The sequence below is a fragment of the Colius striatus genome, chromosome 1 (genome assembly GCF_028858725.1).
Source record: "Colius striatus isolate bColStr4 chromosome 1, bColStr4.1.hap1, whole genome shotgun sequence".
NCBI lineage: Eukaryota > Metazoa > Chordata > Aves > Coliiformes > Coliidae > Colius > Colius striatus.
Genome location: NC_084759.1, coordinates 105,967,310 through 105,990,874, shown reverse-complemented (window position 1 = coordinate 105,990,874; position 23,565 = coordinate 105,967,310). Strand labels below are relative to the sequence as shown.

The following is a 23,565-nucleotide window of genomic DNA, read 5'->3' as shown; positions in this document are numbered from 1 at the left end:
TTGTAGCAGCACACCCTAAAAATTTTGTATTTTGTTCATGTCTTCTCTGATTGCAAGATCAAAAGACAAGCATGTGGGTGACAGTGCTATTCAAATTCAGATCTACTTATTTTCTGCAGTGTTGGTAACTTCATAAGCTGTTAATAGTCAGTAGGGTCTAACATACATTATTTCTGTAATCTTTCTAAGATGGGAAAAGTGAAACTGTGGAAAAGAAAAGGATAGTATGTTTTTATGACTTCCAGAGCATGGAAGAGATCAAAGATTTGGGTTTGTTTGTTTTTTTTTTTTTCCTTCAGGAAGGATTTGTCTTTATTTTTAAAATTGAAAAATAGGAAGTCCACTTTATATTCCGTCTAACCAGCAGATGCACGTTATGTGCATTGCTGTCTTTTAGACATCCTTCTTGTCTGAGATTGATCAGCTATAATCAGGAATGGCTGACATGAACAGTACTTTGCATTAGGCAAACAAACAAAAAATCAAAAAGTTGTCTTATTGCATCTGCATTTTATAGGGTAGTCAAGCGTTTATAGTATAGGAGCAATGAATGTTTATAATGTCAGTTTTTAAATGAGAAGTATCCCAAAGTTAATAACTGCTACTGCCCTTCTTTACTTGCTTTCAACGTCCTTTCTTCTTCCCTGTCAGCATCCAGTAGGCTGAATTTTAATATCTTATTTTCTTTAAATATGTTGGGTTGTTTTAATGTTGACTAGCTTTCTAAGTGTTGTCCTGCAATTAGAGCCATTAGTTTCATGTATAGTTTTATAATTGAACCCTTTAAGCTGAGAGTGTTTAAAAAATATGTTCTATAACTAGGCAATATGGTCATCTGCAGTATTATATCTTCCAAACAGGAATTCTTTGTAATCCCTTTGCAACTTAAACAAAAAGAAATACCTAAAATTAAGATTTTGTTGTTTCTTTGGGTTTGGTTGGGTTTTTTTTGAAGAAATTGGTGGATTTTTAATTTGATACTCTGAAGCACTTAGTGAATAAGCCTCAAGATCAAATTGCTATAATATATTGATTAATTCTTTTTAATAAATTTATCTGATTGATACTGGGAATTATGAGAAATGTAATTATCTTTTCACTGCCTAGGTTTAAGTGTTTTTTAGTGGATTGAATTAATCAAATTAGTTAGTATGTATCACACTTGTCATTGAATTTGCCTTTATTAATCGCATGGCTTTGGTGTATCAATATATTGTAGTAATATATATCACTGAGCTATTTTTTATAAGTTCTCAGATATATTACTAGGTATCTTAAAAGATGCAGAGCTTCCTGGCTCTTTGGGCAACGTTTTTGTAGTCTTCTTTTCTGGTCACATTGGAAATGTTATCCTTTTTTCAGCTGTTGGTATAGCAGACTTTATTTTACTTTTATAAGAGAAATGGTAGTCAGTAGATATTATAATATTCAAAATTTCCAGTTGATTTGGAAAGTGTTTTTCAGAACAGTCAGGCAGCCAATAGCTACGTTAAGAGCCTCAGCTGGCTTGGAGTCAGTTTTTTCTGTTCTTTTATACTACAGTCTTCTCTCTTGACTTGTTTGTTGATATTGGGTTACTCCATTCTACATCTTATTCTCCTAAGATAATGTACCCTAGTGTGAGATATTCAAGGACTGAGACGTTAATTTATATGTGAGCATGGAAGTCTGCAAATATTGAGCACTACAAGTCACTACTAACTTCTCTTTATATTTCCTGGTGTCACAATTATAATCGGGAAAAAGTATCATTGGAAAGAATGGTTATTCTCTTACAAATATTACCATTTTTAAATAGCATTACATATCAAAGCATTGTAACGCTAGAGTGAATGAATAGCGGTCATGCACCTACTGTTGACAGGAATTTAGGGTGCATAAAGACATGTGAAGTCAGAGTTGTCCATAGACAAATAGCTAGATGAGACCTTCTGTATCACAAATATTTTCATTAAAATACTGCAAATATACAGTTAAAAAAAATAACCAAAACCCAACCATTTTCAGACTCTCTGACATTTGCAGCCTACATGTAGAACTTCTAATGAGCAAATAAGGTTACTTGAATGAGTCACTGGTGTGTGATTGCTGAAGGCAAAGATGTTGCTTTGCAGACTGCTTTGAAGTTCAGTTACGTAACTGTCTCTGCCTGTTAGAATTTGGGGGTTATCCGGCACATGGAGACAAAAAACTTAATTTAAGATCAACCAAATGCCAAATTCTATCAAGGCAATTGAAACGTTAAGGTTAATAGATGTGAATAAGAAATATATTAGTATGACAATGCATCTTTGATCTGCATAGAAAAAGACACAGGTTTCCAGCACTGTGAGTCTGTGTAACAACATATGCTATTGCTCAATTTCTGCTTCATGATGTGAAGGAAAACATTTCTACCCTCATGCTGGAATTTTACTTCATAAATTATGCTCTTTCAGAAGACTTTTCATAAGAAACGGGCAGCTTGAGCTAACAAATTATTTCTCTCTAATTTGCTCCAGTTTTAAGATGGATTGATAATCAACATCTAGGTCAGTTGTCCTTAGTTCTTTGATTACAGATAAAATTTTGAATCTTAACAGGGAAACCATTTATATGTTTCCATTATTATTTTTTTAATACTAACTAGACCTTTCTGTGGAGCAATGGTTGATTCCAAGGTTTGTCTGAAATAAAAATTAATACAGAAACCTCCTTTCTCCTGTTCAAAAGGAACATGTCTGAAAGGATGGAGAAATAACAAGAAAGGGCCTTAAAGTTTAAAAAAAAAACTCCTTTCCTTCCATAATATCACACACCAACTTTTGTTAAATTTTCTGCAGTGTTAAATGTCTCATTAAAATTTTACTTACATGTTCTAATGTGTGCTACCACTACTTAATATTTTTGCAATAAGTAAATCTGAAAACATGCTGCTTTCACCACTGCGTATATTTTTTTAAACTTCTAGAAAAAAGGTATTTAGAACATCTAGACAGACATGTTGATTTTAAAACTTCTCTGTGATTTCTAAATTTGGGGTTTTTTTCTGCATTTAGTGGTTTATTTTTTAATTCTTCCTTGAAAGATGCCTGAACTGTTTTAATTTAGTGTCTTCTTTCACTAATAATAGAAATTTTCAGCACTTGGATATTGTACAGCACTGTTAACAATTGAGGAAAAAAACTCTAATTTTGTAACTTGCATTTGTAATATCTATTTCAGGATTAGAATGCTGGATCAAAATTGATACAGAAACTTTTTCCCTAAGAATTTTTATTTTCTTTTTCATTTCTCCATGTTAAAAAAGTTCTCTTTTTTCTGTAATGCATAATATTGGATCTCACATGGAAGGTGCAAACTGGCTCTTTTCTTCAAAAATTCACAACAATGAATTTCAGACTGGAGTGGAGAGGGAGAAATCTTTTTGCATTCTTGCATGGTGTATCAAATTCCGTAGTTAAATATCTCTTGCTTTTTGTACAGCTCCTACTAATATATTTTGAACAGTAAGTAAATATAGAAAAGTATCTAATGACATATAAGCTTCTTAAGTGACAATCTTTTTGTATGCTGTGTGCAACTATGGCAGTGTATATACTGTAGCTACTTCTGTAATGAATTTTCCTTAGGAAGTATTGAAAAAGGGTTTATATGAAAGTTCTTTGCTGTATACAAACTAACAAAAATCACCCAAAGTTTTCTCTGCACACCTTAAAGCTTCTCGGGTTACGACTAGCTATTACTTTTGTAAGTATATATTTTAATCCATTTAATGATAATGAATAAATGTTATCATTTTATATGATTATAATTCTAGCTGGATTAGTCATGGGATTATGCAAGTTGTTACTATGTTACTTTTCAAAAGTATTCCCATTCTGTTATCCATACACTTATTTATTTCTTGATTAAATTCACTTTCAGAAAGTTTCTAAATACAGACAAATATTGCTTCAGCACAGTTTTTGATCCTTTTTGGCCTGTACTTTTATCCTCATCCCACCTGTATTGACAAAAACATATCCTTTTGCATTCAGCCAAGAAATTGTAGTAAGAGATAAAAAATCTTTCACAGATATTCTTTTGCGTATTGAGAAGTGCCATGAGAAAATGAGAGCTGATTTACGTATCAGTAATATTCAATATTTACATATATTTACATACCTGTGTATGTAAAGACACACTAATCAATATTTACATACCAACTTGTGCTCTAGTTGCATTTCTAGAAAGACCCTGAGAACCAGAAGTATGAGTACTTAAACATTGTGTTGTACAACAGAATCAAAATTGTAACAGTTCCTAATTCTGATTTAAAAGCTGATTATGGAAGGATTAAGGTGAAGCTATCAGGATCATCTGCAGTCTTTTTGTGTATATTTGGTTAATCTTGCTCGTTTGTGTCCAGACTTTCTAACTTGATCAGGAAATTGCCACATAGGTTACCTCTGTAGCAGGATTGTCGTATGTAACACAGAAGACCCAATGTACTTAATATTATTTACACGTATTTGATTTGTGATAAATGTTTATGTGAGTCAAACCAGACCATAAAGAAAAGAGTGATTTCTTTATAAATACTTAGTAATCCTTACATCATTTAACAACTGGTCAGTAGAAATTCTTGTCTCCACTTCTTCAAAGCTTTTAATTATGCTGTACCATCACACCCACAAATAGCTCTTGGATTCTTTTATCAATAGTAAGCGTTAAGAACCAAAATACAGATTATCCTATTTTATGATTTGCATTTACTTAGTGGTATTTTATGTGTCATTAAATGTGTAAGATTAAATTTAAAAATAGCATTAAAATTTATATTTCAAAACATCATAAAAGCATAGTAATTAATGGAGTAGATAATGACAGCCTTTCCATTTCTAGCTCTGTCTATACAAGAGTTCATTGTTTTTGCCACTTTCTTCTACAGTAGTGGTTAGGAAATATAGTCTGAGTGTCAAAGTGAACAGAAATCGTGCTTTTTTTTAGAGTACAGGTTAGTATTTCCAGTACTTCGTCACTGAAACAAAAGCTACCCCACTGCAAAAGAAAATAGTTTTATTTTGTGCTTAATTAAGACACACAAGTGTTGTTTAATGTTTTCATGGAAGTAGTCTTCAAAAACACAGATGCTCATAAAACTCTGAAATCTGAAAAGCAGCTTTTCTGTGACATTTACATTGGAATACAAGCGGACATGTTTATCAGACTAGTTTTTTGGTTTTATTTTTTTTCCTGAGAAGTATGTCACTTTTGAAGATTCTAAAATTAACCCCATTATTCAGAATCTGGTTAACAGTATTTACATCACACACATTATGTTGTGAGGTGTGGAGAGGCAGTATTATTAACTTTGCATTACTAGAGAGCACAACAAGACATATTTTTAAAGCCTGGATTAAGGAAATGGGATAAATTGTTTTAAAATTAGCACAGCCTTAGCAATTGCATTTGCTGTAAATAGTTTTAAAAGAGTCATTAGAGATGTCAGGGCTTTCAGAAGCACTGATAAATTATGAAATTTAATGTTTAATGTAGATCACAGAAGCAAAGAGTGAAATAGTTGAGGGAGATGTTCCCCTGCCATGATAATAAAATACAGTGGAATAGTAGCAGCCTCTGCTGATGCTACATGCTGGAGAGAGTAACAAGAAATTGTGGTTTGTATTTTTGTATGCTGTACATGACAACAGATGAATGGTAATTTGAATGTGGTTGTAAAATAAAGGGGAGAGAGTGTGTATGACATGGACATATAAGGCATTGAGGACTAAAGATGGCAAAGTATGGTTTTCCTAACTTGAGTTGTTTGGGGATTGGGTTTTTTTTCAAAGGTAGTAAATATTTTTCCAGAGAATGATCTCTAAAGATCCCTTCCAACTCCTACCATTCTATGATTCTATGATCTGCTGTTTCTCCTTTTGGGTACCTGCCCTCTAGAAGTCATCAACTAACTTCACAGGTTTGGACCTTTCTGACATTTTGCTGCAAATACTTGGGGGAAGGTATTACTTCACATTAGTGATTTGGTAGCTAATTGGCAGCTTTGCTTTCTTCCTCATTTTCATCTATTTTTCTTCTTTCCCTTCTGTCAGCAAAACCTATGAAATCCTCTCAACTGTTAGAGTAAATTTGCAGTTACTTTTAGTTAAGACTGCTTTTTGTGTTATACAACGCTTCAGTCATTCTTATTGCTAGAGATTTAAATCAATGAGACTGGCAGTTGGGAAGTTTCCTAAACTCGTCTGGTAGAAAGAGAACAGTGTAAAAAGACTTAAATAAAAACAATTCTGTCAAAATCCTTAGATTTTTGGGCAAGCCTGTTTTCAAAAATTGTGCAAACATAGAAGCCCAAGAGCAGTTTAAGAACCATGGACTTGAAAGAGTATTGCTTCACTCTTCCCTAATCCTATTAAATGCAAACTCTGGCAAAATAAGATTAAGGAAGTAGATTGTGGATTATAGAGCGCATGTTCTGGGCACTTGGGAGTGGAGATTGATGCTTTCTGTTGTTACTTCAGGAGGGAAAAAGTGGTTTTAATTACATCAAACAAGAAATCCCAACATAATGAAATAATCACAAAACTAAAACATTCTATTTTTTTTTTTCCCAAATAAGAAGAAAATGTCTTTTGAATATGCGGTAGATCTTTATGTCCCCTTTTATTTACTTACATTTTCCGATTTTCTTTTTTTGACATTATATTTTATTTTTTACTAAATCTGTTTGAATCATTTTAAGTGTCTGTACAGATATTCTAAGTCATCATTACACTTTGTTAAATAACTAACTCCATTTTAACAACTATAGTGAGAATGTTGGTCTCATAAAAGGTCTTCCATTAAAAAGAATCCGCTCTTCTAAAAAACTCTCAGAGGAGTTGTAGAGTTTTCTTATGTAAAATGATATACTTTTCTCATTAACAGTCAGATTCTGACATTGTAAATTGCTAAATACCATTTGATTTTGATGGTCACAATTACATAACTACTTAAATGCAATTCAAATTCACTCATTTTGTTTAGTGGTACATTTTTACTTCATCACATAAAATACCATGCATATCTGCTATTAATTTAACAGTCATGGAAGATTCGAGAAGAGACTGGAAGATACTTTCTTTATTCAGAGTCACTATAACAAGATGAAATTTTCAAGACAAAATATTATACAGCTTCTCTATATTCTGTATATTTTTCCACTCTTAAGTTTTCTTAGATTTTTAATTAGTATTTTTGCTTTAGATTAAGTACAATAACATGAGTTATGGTGGAACAGTTCTTCTAATGTATTTTGCTGTAAATTATTTCCCATTTAACAATTTGACTTGGTTCCTTAATAGTTGATTTTTAAGTATAAAATTCTTCTGGATTCTGATGCTGAAGAATATGGAGGGCATAAAAGGCTGGACCACAGTACAGAGTACTTCTCTGAAGGATATCCTCACAATTACCGACCTAATTCACTTATGGTAAGTAAGATCTTTTCATTCTCTTTTCATCCAAATACCTTCTAAAATTCTTTGGATAAATATGGAGTGTATTCTAGAAGTATTTGGGGAGATGGTTGGGTTTGTTTTAAATTTGTTTGGAAATTGGCCTTTGTGTGAATGCAGTGGGCATGACAATGTGATTTGATTATAACATTAATTTATATTTTTGCTTTTTTTTTTTTTTTTGACATTGCATTTGAATTTGCACTCTGGCACTACCTGCCATATAACATTCCTTGCCAACATGCATGAAAACCTTGTAATGTGATTTTTAAATTGTCATTTTTAATATCATTTGCTTTCTTTCCATGTCTGAGAAACTCCATCTTCATGCTTGCTTTGTGATTTAAAACTCTGTAGGAACCAAATCTTGCATTGCTCTCAAATTCATTTGCTTAACTCTGCAAAAACAAATTAGAGCATACCATGGATTTACCAACTGGGTTTCTCCTCCACAGTTAACAGAAACACTCTGCAAAAGTATTCAGATCAAGAATTTAAAGAAATTCTGTCCTAAAGAGATATGAATAATTTCCCACAAATCACTTCAGCTGAAGTGGAAGGCATATTCTTGTGTACAATTTCTCTGAACTGAGATGGTGACTAATAAAAGCTCAACCTTTCTTAATTACTCGTAAACTCATGATCACCACCATTAAGAATTATTAAAATTTCTTTTTTCCCATTTATTATATATGGATAGGTATACCTATATGAACATACTTCCCATTCTTATGTAAATCTGTGTATGTTCACAGGCACAACAAAATAAGACTCAAAAAGGCCATGATTTAAAGCAGAGCTCAATGAAAAATTTCTGAGAACACTTATATTGCTGAGTAGTTTTTCACTTTTAAAACATATACTTGGGTGAAGCGGTATATATCTCTATGCATATATATATTTATACACATAAACACCTTTAAATAAGTTACAATCTTAACAGGCTACAAAAATGAAGTATCTGCACCGATTTGTGTGAGCCACTTCTTTTCCATGACAGAAGAGAAACATCGGTCTCTAGAGTCACATCTTAATATTTTTTATGAGATCTAAACTCCTGAGAATTATTGTAACTTATATTTATTTATTTATTGCTTGTTTTAAAATAGTTATATTGCATGAAAATGTTCTTGTGCTTTTGATGCGCTTGGCGTAAAGGATATTGGGAACATTTTTTAAATATCTGTGGCAATACCCTTGTAGTTTGGATAAGTGTCTATGCTCATTTGCACACAAAGAATCTAAGGCTTCAAGTTTTCATTCCTGAGGGTTATGTAGCAAATAATTGCTTCTAGAATTCTTGCTTCGTGTGTCCTATTCAAATAACTTACTTTTGTGACTGGAGAGCAATTTAATTATCTACAGCTAACTTAACTTTTGCAAGCCAATTAACTGTAGTTTGGAATGTATATTTCACATTTAGTCTTAGATGGTGTGTACAAGTAATTCAAGATAGAAAAAAAGGAAAGGGGACAAAGTGTGAAGATGCAATTTGCTAGGAGCATGTGGAAGATAAGGCATGTGACACGCAAAGAAGCAGACATACTTTTGCAGCATAAACTGTGGCATGGCAATGGCACTTCTGGATCAGAAAGAAACCCAGCAGAATGGGTCACATTAACTGTCTTTTATGTCCCTCAGCAGTCTAATTCACAGACCACCTTCAGCCAACACCCCAGAAGATGCCACAAGCCCCACATAAAGGTAAAATGCTAGTAAAACGACACCAATAAAAGCAATTGGGATAAAAAAAATTAAATCTTGACTAAGTTCAAAAGGCTAGAACTGCAAGTAAGAAAGAGTGAAAGTTATAGTAAATACTTTCAGCTGCTATTTTACAATAAAGCAGCAACATTTTATTTTTAATAGCTTTTTACATCTCAGTTCTTGAGTAATCAGTTAGTTGCTTTAGTCTTGCAGTTCTTAAAATACAGGTAAAAGTCTTCCCCTCAAATTTATTTTCTAAAAGTATGATGCTACCCCAGTAAACTCAAAAAGGTTATTTTCCTCATGTTTAAGAATTATCTTATTCTCTTTATGTGACTTGTGAGACTTAAGTTTTTTGTTTCAAAAATTTTAGCTCCACCTTCATGAGAAACTAAAAAAGAAAGGTGAATCTCCCTTAAGGTGCTTAAGTAAACGTTACCAGCAAAATATACCCAGAGGACTAGGACAAAATGAAAATTCATGCAATAATTCTGCTGCTCAAGTCAAGCTTAAATAGGGCACAAATGTTTTTAAAACCCAGAAGGTTAGGTGTGACATGAGTGCAAAAATGTTGCAAAAAAAGAAAAAGAAGGGAGAAATAAAATTCCTGGAGCAAAGAACCCTGGATGAAGAGGAAGCTTTGTAAGCAGTGCTACATTTCACTATAAAATTTTGTTGGTGAGCAGGTAATGATTCGGGTTTGGTTAGTAATGCTTTAGGGGTTCAGATTTCAAAATCATCAGACAGAGCTTGAAAACCTCATAGAAAATAAAGTACAAAAAACGTCCTTTGTATTATGACTGATTTAATTACTATAATCTAATTTTTTCCATTTCACTGCTTGCTCTGATCTGGAATGTTAACAAATACATAAAATGTACATAATTTTCCATGTACTCAAACTTGCTAATAACAAAATGTTAACCACTTTGTTCTTCCGGGATGTCATCTCTAAATACATGAACGAAAAGATGGTTATCAAGGGGAGTCAACATGGATTCGCCAAGGGGATATCCTATTTGACCTCCTTATAGCCTTGTGTGAAATTATAACTGTCTGGCTAGATGAAGGGAGAGCAACAGATGTCATCTAGCTTGACTTCAGCAAGGGTTTTCGTACTGTCTCCCATAACAAAGAAAACCTCAGGAAGTGTGGACTGGATGAGTAGACAGTGAGGTGGATCGAGAGCTGGCTGAATGACAGAGCCCGGAGGGTGGTGATCAGTGGCACGGAATTGAGTTGGAGGCCTGTGGCCAGTGGAGTTCCACAGGGATCAGTTCTGGGGCCAATCTTGTTCAACATCTTCACCAACAACCTGGATGAGGGGACAGAATGTACCCTCAGCAAGTTCATTGATGACACCAAACTGGGAAGACTGGCTGATTCCCCAGAAGACAATGCTACCATTCAGCGGGATCTCAGCTGGCTTAAGAGTTGGGCAGAGATGAACCTATGAGCTTCTACTGTGGAGGAATACCCCCATGCACCAGTACAGGCTAGGGATTGACCTATTGGAGAGTAGCTATTTGGAGAGGGACCTGGGAGTCCTGGTTCATGAGCCAGCAATGTGCACTAATGGCCAAGAAGGCCAATGACAATCTGGGATGCATCAAGAAGAGTGTGGCCAACAGGTTGAGGGAGGTTCTCCTCCCCTCTCGTCTGCCCTGGTAGGGCCTCATCTTAGGTCTTGTGTCCAGTTCTGGGCTCCTCAACTTGAGAGAAACAGGGAACTTCTAGAGAGGGTCCAGCACAGGGCCACCAAGATGATCACGGGACAGGAACATCTTTCTTATGAGAAAGACTGGGAGATCAGGTGCTGTTCAGTCTAGAAAAGACTAAGGGAGGACCTCATTAACACTTAGAAGTATCTAAAAGGGTGGATGTCAAGGGGATGGGGTGACATTTTTTTTTGTGTAGTGCTCAGTGACAGAATTAGGGGTAATTGAACACAAAAAGTTCCACTTAAACACGAGGAAAAACTTATTTTATTTGAGGGTGAGGGAGCTTTTGCACGGGATGCCCAGGGAGGTTGTGGAATCTCCTTCTGAGGAGGTTTTAAAAATCCACCTAGGCATATTCCTATGTGAACTACTCGAGGAGAATCTGCTGTAGCAGGAGAGCTGGACTGAATCTGTAGAGGTCTCTTCCAACTCTTACCATTCTATCATTGTAAAAATAGACTCCTTATCACAGTTTCTTTTTACATTTATACTGTGGTGTTCTCCTAAGAAGAGTTTTTTGAGGTACATTTTATAAAACGTGCTTTTTCAATGCTTCTGTGAACTTGTAGTTTTGATTAAGTCTTATAATCTCTGCAAGATGCAGATTAGGTACTGCATGCAAATTACAACCCTTGTCAGATGCTAGTGACCTTTCATGTACTAAGTCATTTGTTGATACCTTACTTCATTGTTCTAGTTGGATGTGAAACTTGGATTTGAGGTGGGGAGGTAGTAGAAGAAGAACAGTTTTTTGTAATATCATTCAAAATGTTTTGTTAGTCTTTTCTAAGGCATCCAACTTGGCTGAATTTTACTGTAAAATGGAAGTAGGTATCAATGTGTGTCCTAGTAACGTTAATGCTTTTGTACCATGTCAAAAGTTAGGACTTCTATGAAAATAGTGGGGCTAAGATACTTCATGCACCAACAGAACTCAGTAATAAGCAGGATAAATGAAATATTGCAGATTATGTTGTGGTGTTGGCAAAGTAATAAGCTGTGTTGAGAAATATCATTATGTAACATATTTCAGCTTTAATAGATTTACCTTTTCTGTAGTTCTTTACAGTTAGTTAAAAATAAACTGGTTTTTGTTGATTCTCCAATTTTGGCATCCTCTAATGTAATCTTTTCACATTAAATGAAACTGAAATTATTTAGTTTATTTTAAGAATATCCTTATTACTGGGTTGGGTTTTTAACTTGGTCCTTAGTGTATATTGTTCAATGCCAAAGTACAACTTCCTTCTTCCTTTAGTCTATTGACAAATTACACTTATAGACTGAAATTATATGAAAGCTCTTAGTGACCTTAGCTTTGAATAACTTTTATATTAAGGATTTTTATATTGAATTTTAAGGGATTGAGTTAGTAGTCTTCAACTGTTTTCTCTCCTGGCACACAGATACAGAGATTATATGAAATAATGTTTATAGTTATAAAATTAACTGTTTTAGCTAGGGGAATCTGTAAGACTTTAACTGCAAGCTGTTTTAACCTCATCATACTTCAGTTTCAAATTCATTTGCTTATAGTCATTGATCATTTATCTTCTTAAGTCCATAAACTAGTATAGTGATTCCAAAGTTCTTCTGGTAGTCATTTTCTTTCATGCTATCTTATTTTTTAGTCTACATGTATGTGTTTGGCCAGAGATTTTGTTGTCTTTTTAAAGCACTCTTAACCTGAAGAAAGAGTGCAGAAGGTAGTAGAGGAGAAATTTTCAGATACAGCCTGTGCAGTATATGGACTTCTTTGATATAAATGAAGCAAGACAGTGTTCAGAAGTTTTCTGGGTATTCATACTGTACAGCTATAATTTGAAAAACTAATTGGAAGGCAGAACTTCACATTATTTTGAGCATAACTTTTGTCATATGCAATACCTAGTAAAATGAAATAAAAAGTTGGGAGTTTGTATAAAAAAATTGTAGTCAGAAAGCAAAAGTTTTGGTTTTTTTTTTTTCATTGATGGTTGATTATATTCTCAGGATAATGTCAGTGTCTAACAATTAATAGTGACAAAAAGACATGAAATTGTCTAAAGCCTTCATTTTAATTAATAGTTTGGGATAATATTGGCAAGGATTCTTGTGACATTGCCTTCTGATCTGCCAGCTGCAATATGCACTATCACATGCTTTTCTGCAGTGCCTGATCTACCTTTTGAGTTCTAGTAATTTTTCCATCTGTTTCAAAATAATCTTGAAATGAGTTTTAGATCTTGATATTTTTCAACATCGAAAGTGGATGAAGAGCAGTTCATTGCAGTTCCAGCCATTTTCAATTGTGCTTGCATGTTGTACTGAATCTAGTCTGCCAGATCTGAAAGTAGCAGTTGCCATTTGCAGAACTTTTGCTTATGGGGTTTTAGATATGTTTGGAGATTCCTGTGTATTGTCATCCTCTCTGAAAATGTGTAAGGTCAGATTTCTGCTTATAGCTACTGTTGATCACAAGTGCTACCTGTGTTTGGTGTTCTTGTATTTTTTTAGCTTTTTTAATATCTTATTTCTTTAAATTATCTAAGTATTTACAGAAAAAAAATATAAGGAGTAACTATTTATATGGCTGAAAATATCTTTATGTTCCTGGCAAGTGTTAGTAGTACCAGTTGTTTTCTACCATGTTTGCGAGGTAACCTACACGAATGAACTATAACCTTCATACAACATCACATATATTTCTCTGTGATTCTATGAACAGGTTGATTGTTGTATATGGGGATTTCATAGTACAGAGTGGCTGTACTATTTTGGTGTCAGAAGCCTTGATCTCTGTGGAATTTGCCTATTTTGAGGCAACGTGACTGCCTCATAGTTTAAATGGGCATACAATATTAAAAGGTCAGAGGTGATAAAAAACAATTTTGTATGTATATGACTTAAAAACAACATTCCTATCTTCTATAATTCTCTGTTAGTACATCTGCCTGTGAAGTCAACTGCAATTATTCCACTTCATTCCTGATTAATACCCCATGGAGAATAAAAAGACTCTTAGTGATATCTTGGCGACTAAATGTTTGAACATGAACGTTGTCCAAAACTTCTAGCTGAGTCATTCTGACTCTGTCCCTAACAGACATGATGTTCTCTTTCCCCCATATTACAGCCCCCAATCAGAAAAGGCCCCTTGAGTCTTCCTATATGTGCTTCTAACTGTCTTCATGGTTTCCTAAAATAGTGACATTTGTATAACACCTTAGAGGACCCAAGGAAATAAGTAACGAATTGATATAGAAAGGAGAAGGACAATTCATAGAGAGATCTAAAGTCCTGAGTAACCTCTTCAAACCTTATAGCTGACCCTGCTTTCAGCAACAAGTGTGGGCCTCCTGAGGCCAACGTGAATGAGTGTCATGGTTTAGGCCCATCAGGGAACAAAGACCATGATTAGCCTCAAGTACCGAAGTGGCTGAGAATTGCTCAAGCGCAGGGAGAGCTCAATTGCCGCTTAAGGTTCAGGACAAAACAGACCAGGCTACTCGGTTTGGGGAAGAAAACAGAAAAATAATTTAATGCAACATCAACTAAAACATACCCCCAAAAACCCAAAACATAACCAAGATAAAACAACACAGAGTAATACAACAGTGAAGAGTCCAACCAGCCTTTTTAAGAACACCTTCTTGCCACACCTCCCCTCTTCCCGGGCTCAGAGCCCTGATCCCGGGGTTTTTACCCTGTCCCCCCCTGAACGGTTCGGGGGGGCAGGCAGTGGGGGTTTCAGTTAGTCTGTTCCCGATAGCTTCTGCCGTTTGTTCCTTCTCAGGACGGGTGAACTCCACGCCAGTCCTCCCTGCGAGTCCGTGGGGTAACTCACACGCATGGCAGCCCTGCACGGGCTGCTCCGACGTGCACTTATTCCAAAGGCTGCAGCTCCTCTCTGCCTCTCGTGTGGGGCTGCTCTGCGGCGTGCAGGCTCTCCAACACGGCCTGGGCCACGGCCGTCTCCCCACACTGTCCCTCGCCCATCCGGGCTCACTCACATGGAGCTGCTGGTAACTCTCAGTCCTGCCATGGATCTCCATAGGTTGCAGGGGCACAGCTTGCATTCTCGCCACGGCTTGCAGAAGGGTCTCTGGTCTACTGCTTCTCCTTCCTTCCTCCTTCTCCAGCTGAAGGGTCCGCGTGGTCACCTCCATCTTGTATCACTCTTACACCTCCTGCCTCGCATTTCAAATTCCCGTCCCTAAATAGTGATGGCAGAGGCGCCAGATTGGCCCAGCCGGGCCGGAGGTGGGTGTGAACCCAGGAGCCGGGGGGAGAGTCCACAAACTCTTTACCGGGTCTTCACTGCAACCCGCTCCCCCTGTTACTAAACCAAAAGCTGCTCCTTGCTAAACCAGAACAATGAGCATTTAAGGGAAGGGCATTTAAGATAAACACAGAAAGAGACATTCAGAAGATGACTTGATTGAATGATAGTCAAGACATTGGTTTGCTATGAATGTATTCTTGTTAGTATTCTGTACTTGGGGTTTCACTTCTGGCCATATTCATAAAGTAAGCCTCACGAAGTGGTAAAAGAGACGTGAATGAGATATAATTTGTGATCAGAAGAAAGCAGCTTAGAAGAGAAGAGATCAATAGAACCAAAATTGGTAGTTGGAAGTACGTAATTCAGAATCAGTGTATGAAAGAGAAAAGGAAAGACAAGTCTGGAAAGATTTTGGTGTTGTCATTGCAAAGCTGCTGGCTATCATCTGAAAAATCATGGTAGTCAGGAGAGTCTTCTTATAACTAACCAAAGGCTGTAGTAAAAGCAAAAATGAAGGCTGAAAGATCTGTAGGCCAGTCAGCCTCTCCCCTCAGTCCCTTGAGAAGTCAAGGGCCACCTCCTCTAGAAATTCATATCCAAACACGTGGCATATTTTGAAATGAGTCAATCAACATGATCCACCTGATTGCTTTCTGAGATGAATTGACTCTAGCTGCATGGATGGGGTTGTTACAATCAGTTCAATAAGACATTCAGCTTCTCTGTAGCAGACATTCTTACCTAGGAGCTGAGCAAATACAGGCTAGATAGAAAGATTGTTAGGTGGGTTAAAAACTACCTGGGCTGCTGCAGTTTTAGTAATTAAAGGCTCAATGTCCAGCTGTCTGCTGGTGTCAAGGAGAGTGTGCTAGGAATTGCTGCTGGGGCTGGTACTGTTTGGAGTCTTAAGCAGTGACTGAAAGACTGGGACAGGGCATATCCTCAGTAGATTTGCAGATGACACTGAATTAGGGTGAATGATTGATAAATTGAATGTTAGGGGTCAAATCCAGATGCATCTTGATAAATTTGAGGATTTTAGCCAACAGAAACTTCCCAAAAAATTAATAGAAGAAAAGCTCAGCAGAGGCATCCCACAGATCAGTAAATATTAGAAACCAGCCTGACTGAAAAGGATTGGAGTTAGACTGGATACTGAGTTGAATGGAGTTTGTCACAGACACATATCATAACATGTCAGAACAGGTATCCTCATTAATGCATTTCAGTGTGTAGGAATTCTGTTTAAAATTATTTGTAATAATTTGGACGTAAATAACAAAGATAGAAAAAAGAGAAAAAACACATATGTGGTGCTTTACCTAGGAAATATAAAAGGAAGATAGATCTGAGTAATACAGTAGAAGCATGATTGTTTCAATAGATGTAAGCCTCATATTGTGTGCTAATGCACATTTATTTCTATAATAAGGAGAACTGTATGTATATGTTTTGATATTAATCAGAAGAGTGAATTAAAATATTATAAACAAGCAGAGCTCCTAATCTAAATCAGAGACATCAATTTAAATATGCCTAATGTTACTTATTAGTTTTTAGCTAAGGACTGTCCAAAATATTTTTATATATTTGGAAGACTCTGGACTCAAATATTAAGATAAAATGCCTGAATTTCAACTTATCCTGTCAGTAATGGATTCCTGGCTTTTTTTAATCATGCTACTGATGGTGAATTATAGCATATGGTTGGAACACCATCTACTCAACTCACCTCATTACACTCAGGAGAAGGATACAGAATATAAATTTAAATTAATGGAAATATGTTACTACAAGAATGGTAGTTCAGGTGACAGGTACTGAAGGAAAAGGAATAATGCTGGAGAGGAAATTCTGAGGAAGTTCTGGGATCCCCATTACCAGAAGAGTAAGGAGCAGGGTGAGAAATCTGAGCCAAAAGGCCAAAAACTCTGCTGGGACCCTGGACAGATATCTTTGAGATTTTGCCTTACCTCAGGAAAGGCACAAAGTCTTTCAAACTTGTTCACATTTTCCCCTCCCTCTCCCTAACACAAGTGTTCTATTTGTGTTCTGTCTGTTTAAGCAAATAATTAAGCCTGAGCATATACACTATAGTATTTCTGGAAATAGTATTAGGCTTGGGGGAAGGAATAATCCCAATACACTTGTAACAAGAATGATCTAATAATTCTGTAATATTTTTCCCCTTTAAAAAAGGTACAGCAGCAGAATGTATAATTAATAATATTTAATAATTATTAAATATTTGGTTTATAATATTTTTTCATTGTCCATGCCCTAATTGTATTGTTGCTTATTGCAGTTTTATTCAAGACTTAGAGATGATTACACTTACCAATAAGTAAGTTGATAAGGTTACGAGATAATGACGTATGTGGGTCTTCTGTGCTTAAGCAAGAAGCCCAGCAAGACAAAAACCACTGAAACACATTTTTAATTTGCCATAGTAAGAAAAAAAAAAAAACGTGACTGAAAGTAGTAAGCCAGCAGTTGCATGTCTCCATGGCAAACAGATAACATCAGTCACTAGTCTAAATGCAACCACTTACACAATTTCTGACATAGTGCTTAAAACCAGTTTTAAAATTCTAATGGACAATGAAGTGGTAGGAATGTAATGCTTCCATACTAGTCTCAGATGGCTCTTAGCTGTTGTAAATTGACTTTAAAGGACCATGGTTAATTTACTTCTCCTGAGAACTGACATATTATTATTTTATAACTGAGAATTGCTGTGTCTTGTACTAATGTTAATTTTTGTTCCCTTAAATGAGGCAACTTTCTACATATTCTTTATGAAAAAAAATATTTCTATTTGTTACTTCTTCTTTCTCACTCCATCGTACAAGCCCCAAGTGCTGAATTTCACAGTACACAACTTCAGAATCTTTCCTTTATCTATATGTTCTTGGGCTAGTTGACTTTAAGTATTAAGTATTTTCTCTCTTGCACAAATTTGTAGAAGCTATTTATTACCAAAACCTTAGGGGAAATGGTTATGTTTGCTGCCTTTCAAGAAGCATTGGACATAACTCTAGTTCAGTAAAGATCAACTGTTATTTTCTTTCTTTTTTTCTTTCCTAAAACTTTTTACTTTATTGCTTTATCCTGTTTTGAACACTGCCTTTAATGCCATCAGCCTCTAGTTAGCAGATAACATGCTTGAAATTGCAGAATATTAGACATTCCACAGGGATGAAGGATAGTTGAAAAAAGGATGTTGTCAGAACAAAGCCAATAATCTTCAACCTTGTGTTATCTTTTATAATTATGTTTTTATTGACTTGTTTGCCAAACCCATTCATACACTTGACAATTGATGGAGTACCATATATCAAGGTAATTGTGAGGTAATATGTGTTGGTCTTGTTTTCAAATCGTGACTCTACTCTGCTTGGAAGAAATGTCATGTAAAACACATTTCCACAAGTTCTTTTATGATCTTTGAGGAATCTTCTGATTGTCTGGGTTTTTTTCATGGTAATCCGGGGAAAAAAAAGTAATAAAATTGTAATAATTTTAATAGTTAATTTTCAGTCCCTCTCGTTTTGAGAGTGAGTTTTATTGTTCAGACACAGGAATTCTTTCAATACCAAGAGTGAGAATACATTGCTGTATCATTACTGATATTTACCTGTATGAAATGACATCCTAGACCTCTGTGCAGCTTCAATTCACAGTGTTGAAAAACTTTGTCGTCTCTCATTGTGCGGTCTATTGACGTAGATGTCCGCAGTTTTTTCACACTGGTCATTGCAAATCATGTAAAGCCCTGTGCTAGTAGCCACTTTAAAATCTATCAAGGTAAGAGTTTTTTTAAAAGAGAAGAGAGGGGAGATTGCAATGAAGATGTTTTTTAAACTTTTACATTACCTTGCGTTAATTCAAGTACTGGGGACTAAGTAGTCAGTAATCACTCTTTAAATGTGATTAATATGACCCACAACATTGCACAAATAGCAATTTTTTAACATTTGAAATATTTTACATGTATTTTTTCATATACTGTTATTTGCAGATTGTTTCTTGTGAGGTTGATGTTTCTTTCAGCTATTCTTGTTCTTGTCGTGTTTTTACTAGGTGTACATTCCAAGCAGAGTGGCCATTGTCCTTCAGAATATGGATATCCCAAAATGAAGTCCTCTGTAACTCTCTACTGAAGAAGCAAGTCATAGAAGTGCTGATACACTGTACTAGTACTAAGTATAACAGAACTTGCTCTAAGGAAGCTTTCTGAAACTAAGTGTAGTAATATTAGGTGTTTAAAATGTAAGATTAATATTGAGATATAATTGCAGAGCTCTTGACTTGCTAGAATATCTTTTGAGGAAACTTTACAAAAGAGACAGAATGGAAAACATTGTAGTTCTAGTAGTGCAAAATTACATTAAAGATACTGCAAAGCAGCAGGTATTCTCAATTAAATTGTTTACAGAATTTTATCGGGAATGACAAGAGTGATCCTGCTCTGAAGCTTGTAATTCTTGTAATCCTCATTTTGACAGTGAATTCAAATGTTTGTTATATATTAACGCTTCTTACTGAAAGTAAGTAGTTTGCTTAAATAAAACAGGAGTTTTTGGCTAAAAGGCAGCCTTAACGGTTTGTGGGACCTAATTTGAGGCTCCTCTTCTTCAGTGAAGTCCAACATGGAATTAGAAGTCTTTATCCAAGTGGATGAGAAGGTCCTCTGAGAGTATTTTACTTAGCTGGTTTTTATTTAATTAAAATTGCTCAAAAATGCTGAACAGAAAAATGAACAGGCCAATTGACTGGTGACTTGCTCATGCTGTTGTGTGTGTTGCTTATTTACTCCCAATCAAACCACTTAGTCTGTGCATCTCACTTGCTAAAGTTAAGAAAAAAGACACAAATATTTTATTTAGATGACTAAAATGTTCAGTGAGAAGAGTGTTTTGTTCTTACTGTAATAATATCATACTAGAAGAGGTACTTAAAAGGTAATTCCTCCCAATGCATTTATTTCACTATTGTCAGGACCTTGCAATACAGATTTCACAATTTCCAGAAGCTGCCTTTCAGCCTGGAACATGATGATGTTCTTGCACTTTTATAACTTTTGAAACATTGCTTCTCATGAAGAAGCAGTCTCAAAACACAGTGATCAAACTAAGATGTTTTTCAGTAAAATCAAGGTAGTCAATTACTGGAGTGCTACTAAGATTATTCAAGTGAGTTCTTTCATGAGCTACAACTTCTTTGTAAAGAGTAAGATTTTGTATATTTGAAAATGTATTGGAGAGTATTCTGGAAAATTAATACCAAATTAACAGGACATGCTTTTTGTTCCATTTATTTTAAAATATTTGAATTGGTTCTGAAATGAATGTCTTTTGTACAAATCAGAATTTTCTAACTTTTAAAGTAGCCAAAGAGGAAGATGTCTGTGACCATTTCCAAGTCATAATTTTGCCCAGTTTCCTATGTGAACCATTGTGTCAATTACTGAAAAGTTGTGCCAACACTCAAAATCTATTCACAGTTCTTGGAATGCTTACTTGTGGCTTACTACTTAAGCAAATTAAGGGATAGAATAATGCAGCATGATGGAAAACAGTCTTTTGCACAGTTCGCACTGAAAGGATTTTATGAACATCCCCAGACTGCTGTGTTCTGTGTGACAAAAGAATTTTACATTGTAGATTAGTACCATGATACTGTTTAGGATCATGCTTCATTGTCCTCTATGCTGGTTTGGTGATGGGCTAATAAAAGCATTCCTATTACACTAGGACTTAAAGAAAATACACTGAACTGTTTTAGCAACTGGAACTTTTTTTTCCAGATTGTTTTCCTTGTAGTGAAATAATGAGCAACTTCTAATACATGTTATATCTACATTCTATTGATCTAATATGTTTTATAGGGTGGTTTTGGGTTTTTTTTTGAACTGGTACCAATTCCAGGTTTCAAAAACATAATGCAAGGCAAATGTCTGTGTCAAACATTTTTTCAAGAGAAGGAATAAATGTATGATGTGAAGTATAAACTGTAAAATTAGATGCAAAATAAACTCTGAGGAGGATAAAACAAATGCATACATGGTTTCATTGCTTGTATTGTAAAATGATTATAAAGTAGTCCTAATATTGGAGGAGAGTATTAGGTTTTTTTCTATCTTGAAATGAGGAACTTGCTTTGGTCAAAAGCAGTCTGATGAGATTGGCAGAGTATTTGTCCTACACACATTTTTATTTTGTGTAGTGAGAGATTAATGAAAGCAGACTGCAAGACTTGAAAGATAAACATGTAAATACAGGAAGTGTAATATTTAGGGCTTTTTTGGAGTCTACATTCCAATGGTGGCTGTGCTGCTGCCTGTTATGTAAGACTGGACAATTTTCTCTTGCAATACCAATGGAAAGTCAATTTCTTCTTCCAACTCTCTATATTCTGATTGATTCTGAGGAGGAATTCAGCTCCAGTCAATTCACTAGCTGTCTAGCATCACACTCAGGTTGCAAGACCTCGACCAAGGTCCCTCCTTCAGGTAATGCCCTGAGGCTTGCCTATCATCATGACTGTTTGAAACCTCAGACACATTCTGAGCAGCACATGAGCTCCACAGGTGCATTTTGCTTGGATGCATCTCAAATTGACATTCTTAAGTCAAATATGATAGTTAAGCTCTGTCATAGGAGTAAATTAAGTGGTACATGGTGATGTATCCCAGGACATAAAGCTCTCCACAAAGACTTAGATATCATGGGAGAATTCCTTTGAAGATAATCTCTCTTTGTGTAAAGGACTGATAACGATTTATATTTCCACACTAAGATATACTTCCCCATCACTTGAAAGAGTAATGGTAACTCTTAGTAGCTCTGGCTCCAGAAATTGTTATTCCATGATCTCTATAACAGTCCATGAGAATTCAAGTTCATCCTCACCTGACAGTTTATCTAAAGATTCAGGCTGACCTTTTCCCTATCTTGCATCATGTGTGCCGAATGGTTCTCTGATCTGAATAACTCAACATTCTTCTCCAGACCAGGTTATTCTGATAACAGACAGGCATATGTTAAACTGACATATTCTAAAGGCAGTAAGATCCTTGTTGTTTTATTCTCCTCCCACAATTCAAGTCTTACTGTCCTGAGATTTATTTTGAAGTGGAGGGATTGTTTCAGCTTGGTAAGTACTTCTGAAAAACAGATTTTAGTACAAAAATTGTTTGACCTTTCTGTTTGGTTGGTTTGTTTTTTGCTCCTATGAAATTTGTCTTGCTTATTATATTCAGTTTAGCAGAGACCATGTGCTCTGAAAGAAAGGAATCCAATATATCTAATCCTCTGACAAAGGGAGAGCAGCTGTATGAAGGTATCCGTTTTTAGAGCTTAAAAATAACTTCACTATTTAAGTAGTGAAAGATGAGGATTAACTAAATGTATATGAAAAATTGTTTCATTTAACTGAAATAAATGCAGATGTTCTCTTTTGAATATATTGAGGTCTATAATCTTTTTTTGTTTGCTTCATAATGTAACTTTCTGAGGAATTGAAGTATTTGACATTTAAGAGTTTCCTCATTGACTAATTCCAAACTGAGCATGTTGTCATTGTTAGAGGACTGCTACAGAGATGAAGTGGTATTGTATGTATTTTCAGACACCACACCTTAGCCAGAATCTGCGATTCATAAAATTCAAGCATCTTCCTAACAGTGAATGTAAACTTTTTTGTCGAGGAAGACTCTGTACATGTGTATGTTTTTACACTTCGTTGTATAGAGTGCAAGTGTTTTGAAAGGGTTGAGGATGTAGGTTATTTCCTGAAATGGAGAGTTATCTGTTATGCCAAGTGTACGTTTTAATTGTCTTTAGATTTCCAGATTGTTTAGAATACTTGAGGAACAACATCTTTCCAAAAGCTTCACAAGCATTAAAATAAAAAAAAGAAAATTAAAAAGTTCCAAACAAGTTTTCCTCTATTTAGAAAGAAATATTTTTTTGTTCATGCAATGTTTCCTTTTTCATTTTCCTTTTATCTGAAAGATAAGTTATAGTAATAGTAATAAGATGACATATGACTGCTCGTATTAAAAAGTTATATAAATTATTGGATAAAAATAACTCCAATTGAATACATTAAAAATATTCTGCTTCTGGAAAGGTAAAAACAAAAGCTAATGATGACTCATTAGGTGAGACAAATTATATTTTTCATGCCTGTGAGTACAGTATGTACTCTGTAAATATAAATATGCTCTTGGATATTCATGGTAAATTAAAGGCTAAAATGAATTAGGGAAAAAATGTAAGAACTTGTAGACATTGAAATAATAGGTTTCAGCTTAGCTGATATTTCTGCTTATTTACAAAGCTATTCTGAACCCCTTCCAAAAATAAATTCTTTGTTTTGAAATAGTTCT

General features: G+C 35.1%; 1 protein-coding gene across 1 annotated transcript in view; it reads left to right on the top strand.

The window, feature by feature from the left end:
• GBE1 (1,4-alpha-glucan branching enzyme 1) overlaps nucleotides 1–22,563 on the top strand; it is a 163,643-nt gene extending 141,080 nt beyond the window's left edge. The window contains exons 15-16 of the mRNA XM_062002662.1: nucleotides 7,337–7,454; nucleotides 19,254–22,563. Coding sequence (XP_061858646.1) covers nucleotides 7,337–7,454; nucleotides 19,254–19,310 — 175 coding nt within the window. The 3' untranslated portion in view covers nucleotides 19,311–22,563. The remainder of the gene's footprint in view (nucleotides 1–7,336; nucleotides 7,455–19,253) is intronic.
• Nucleotides 22,564–23,565: the final 1,002 nt, after the last annotated feature.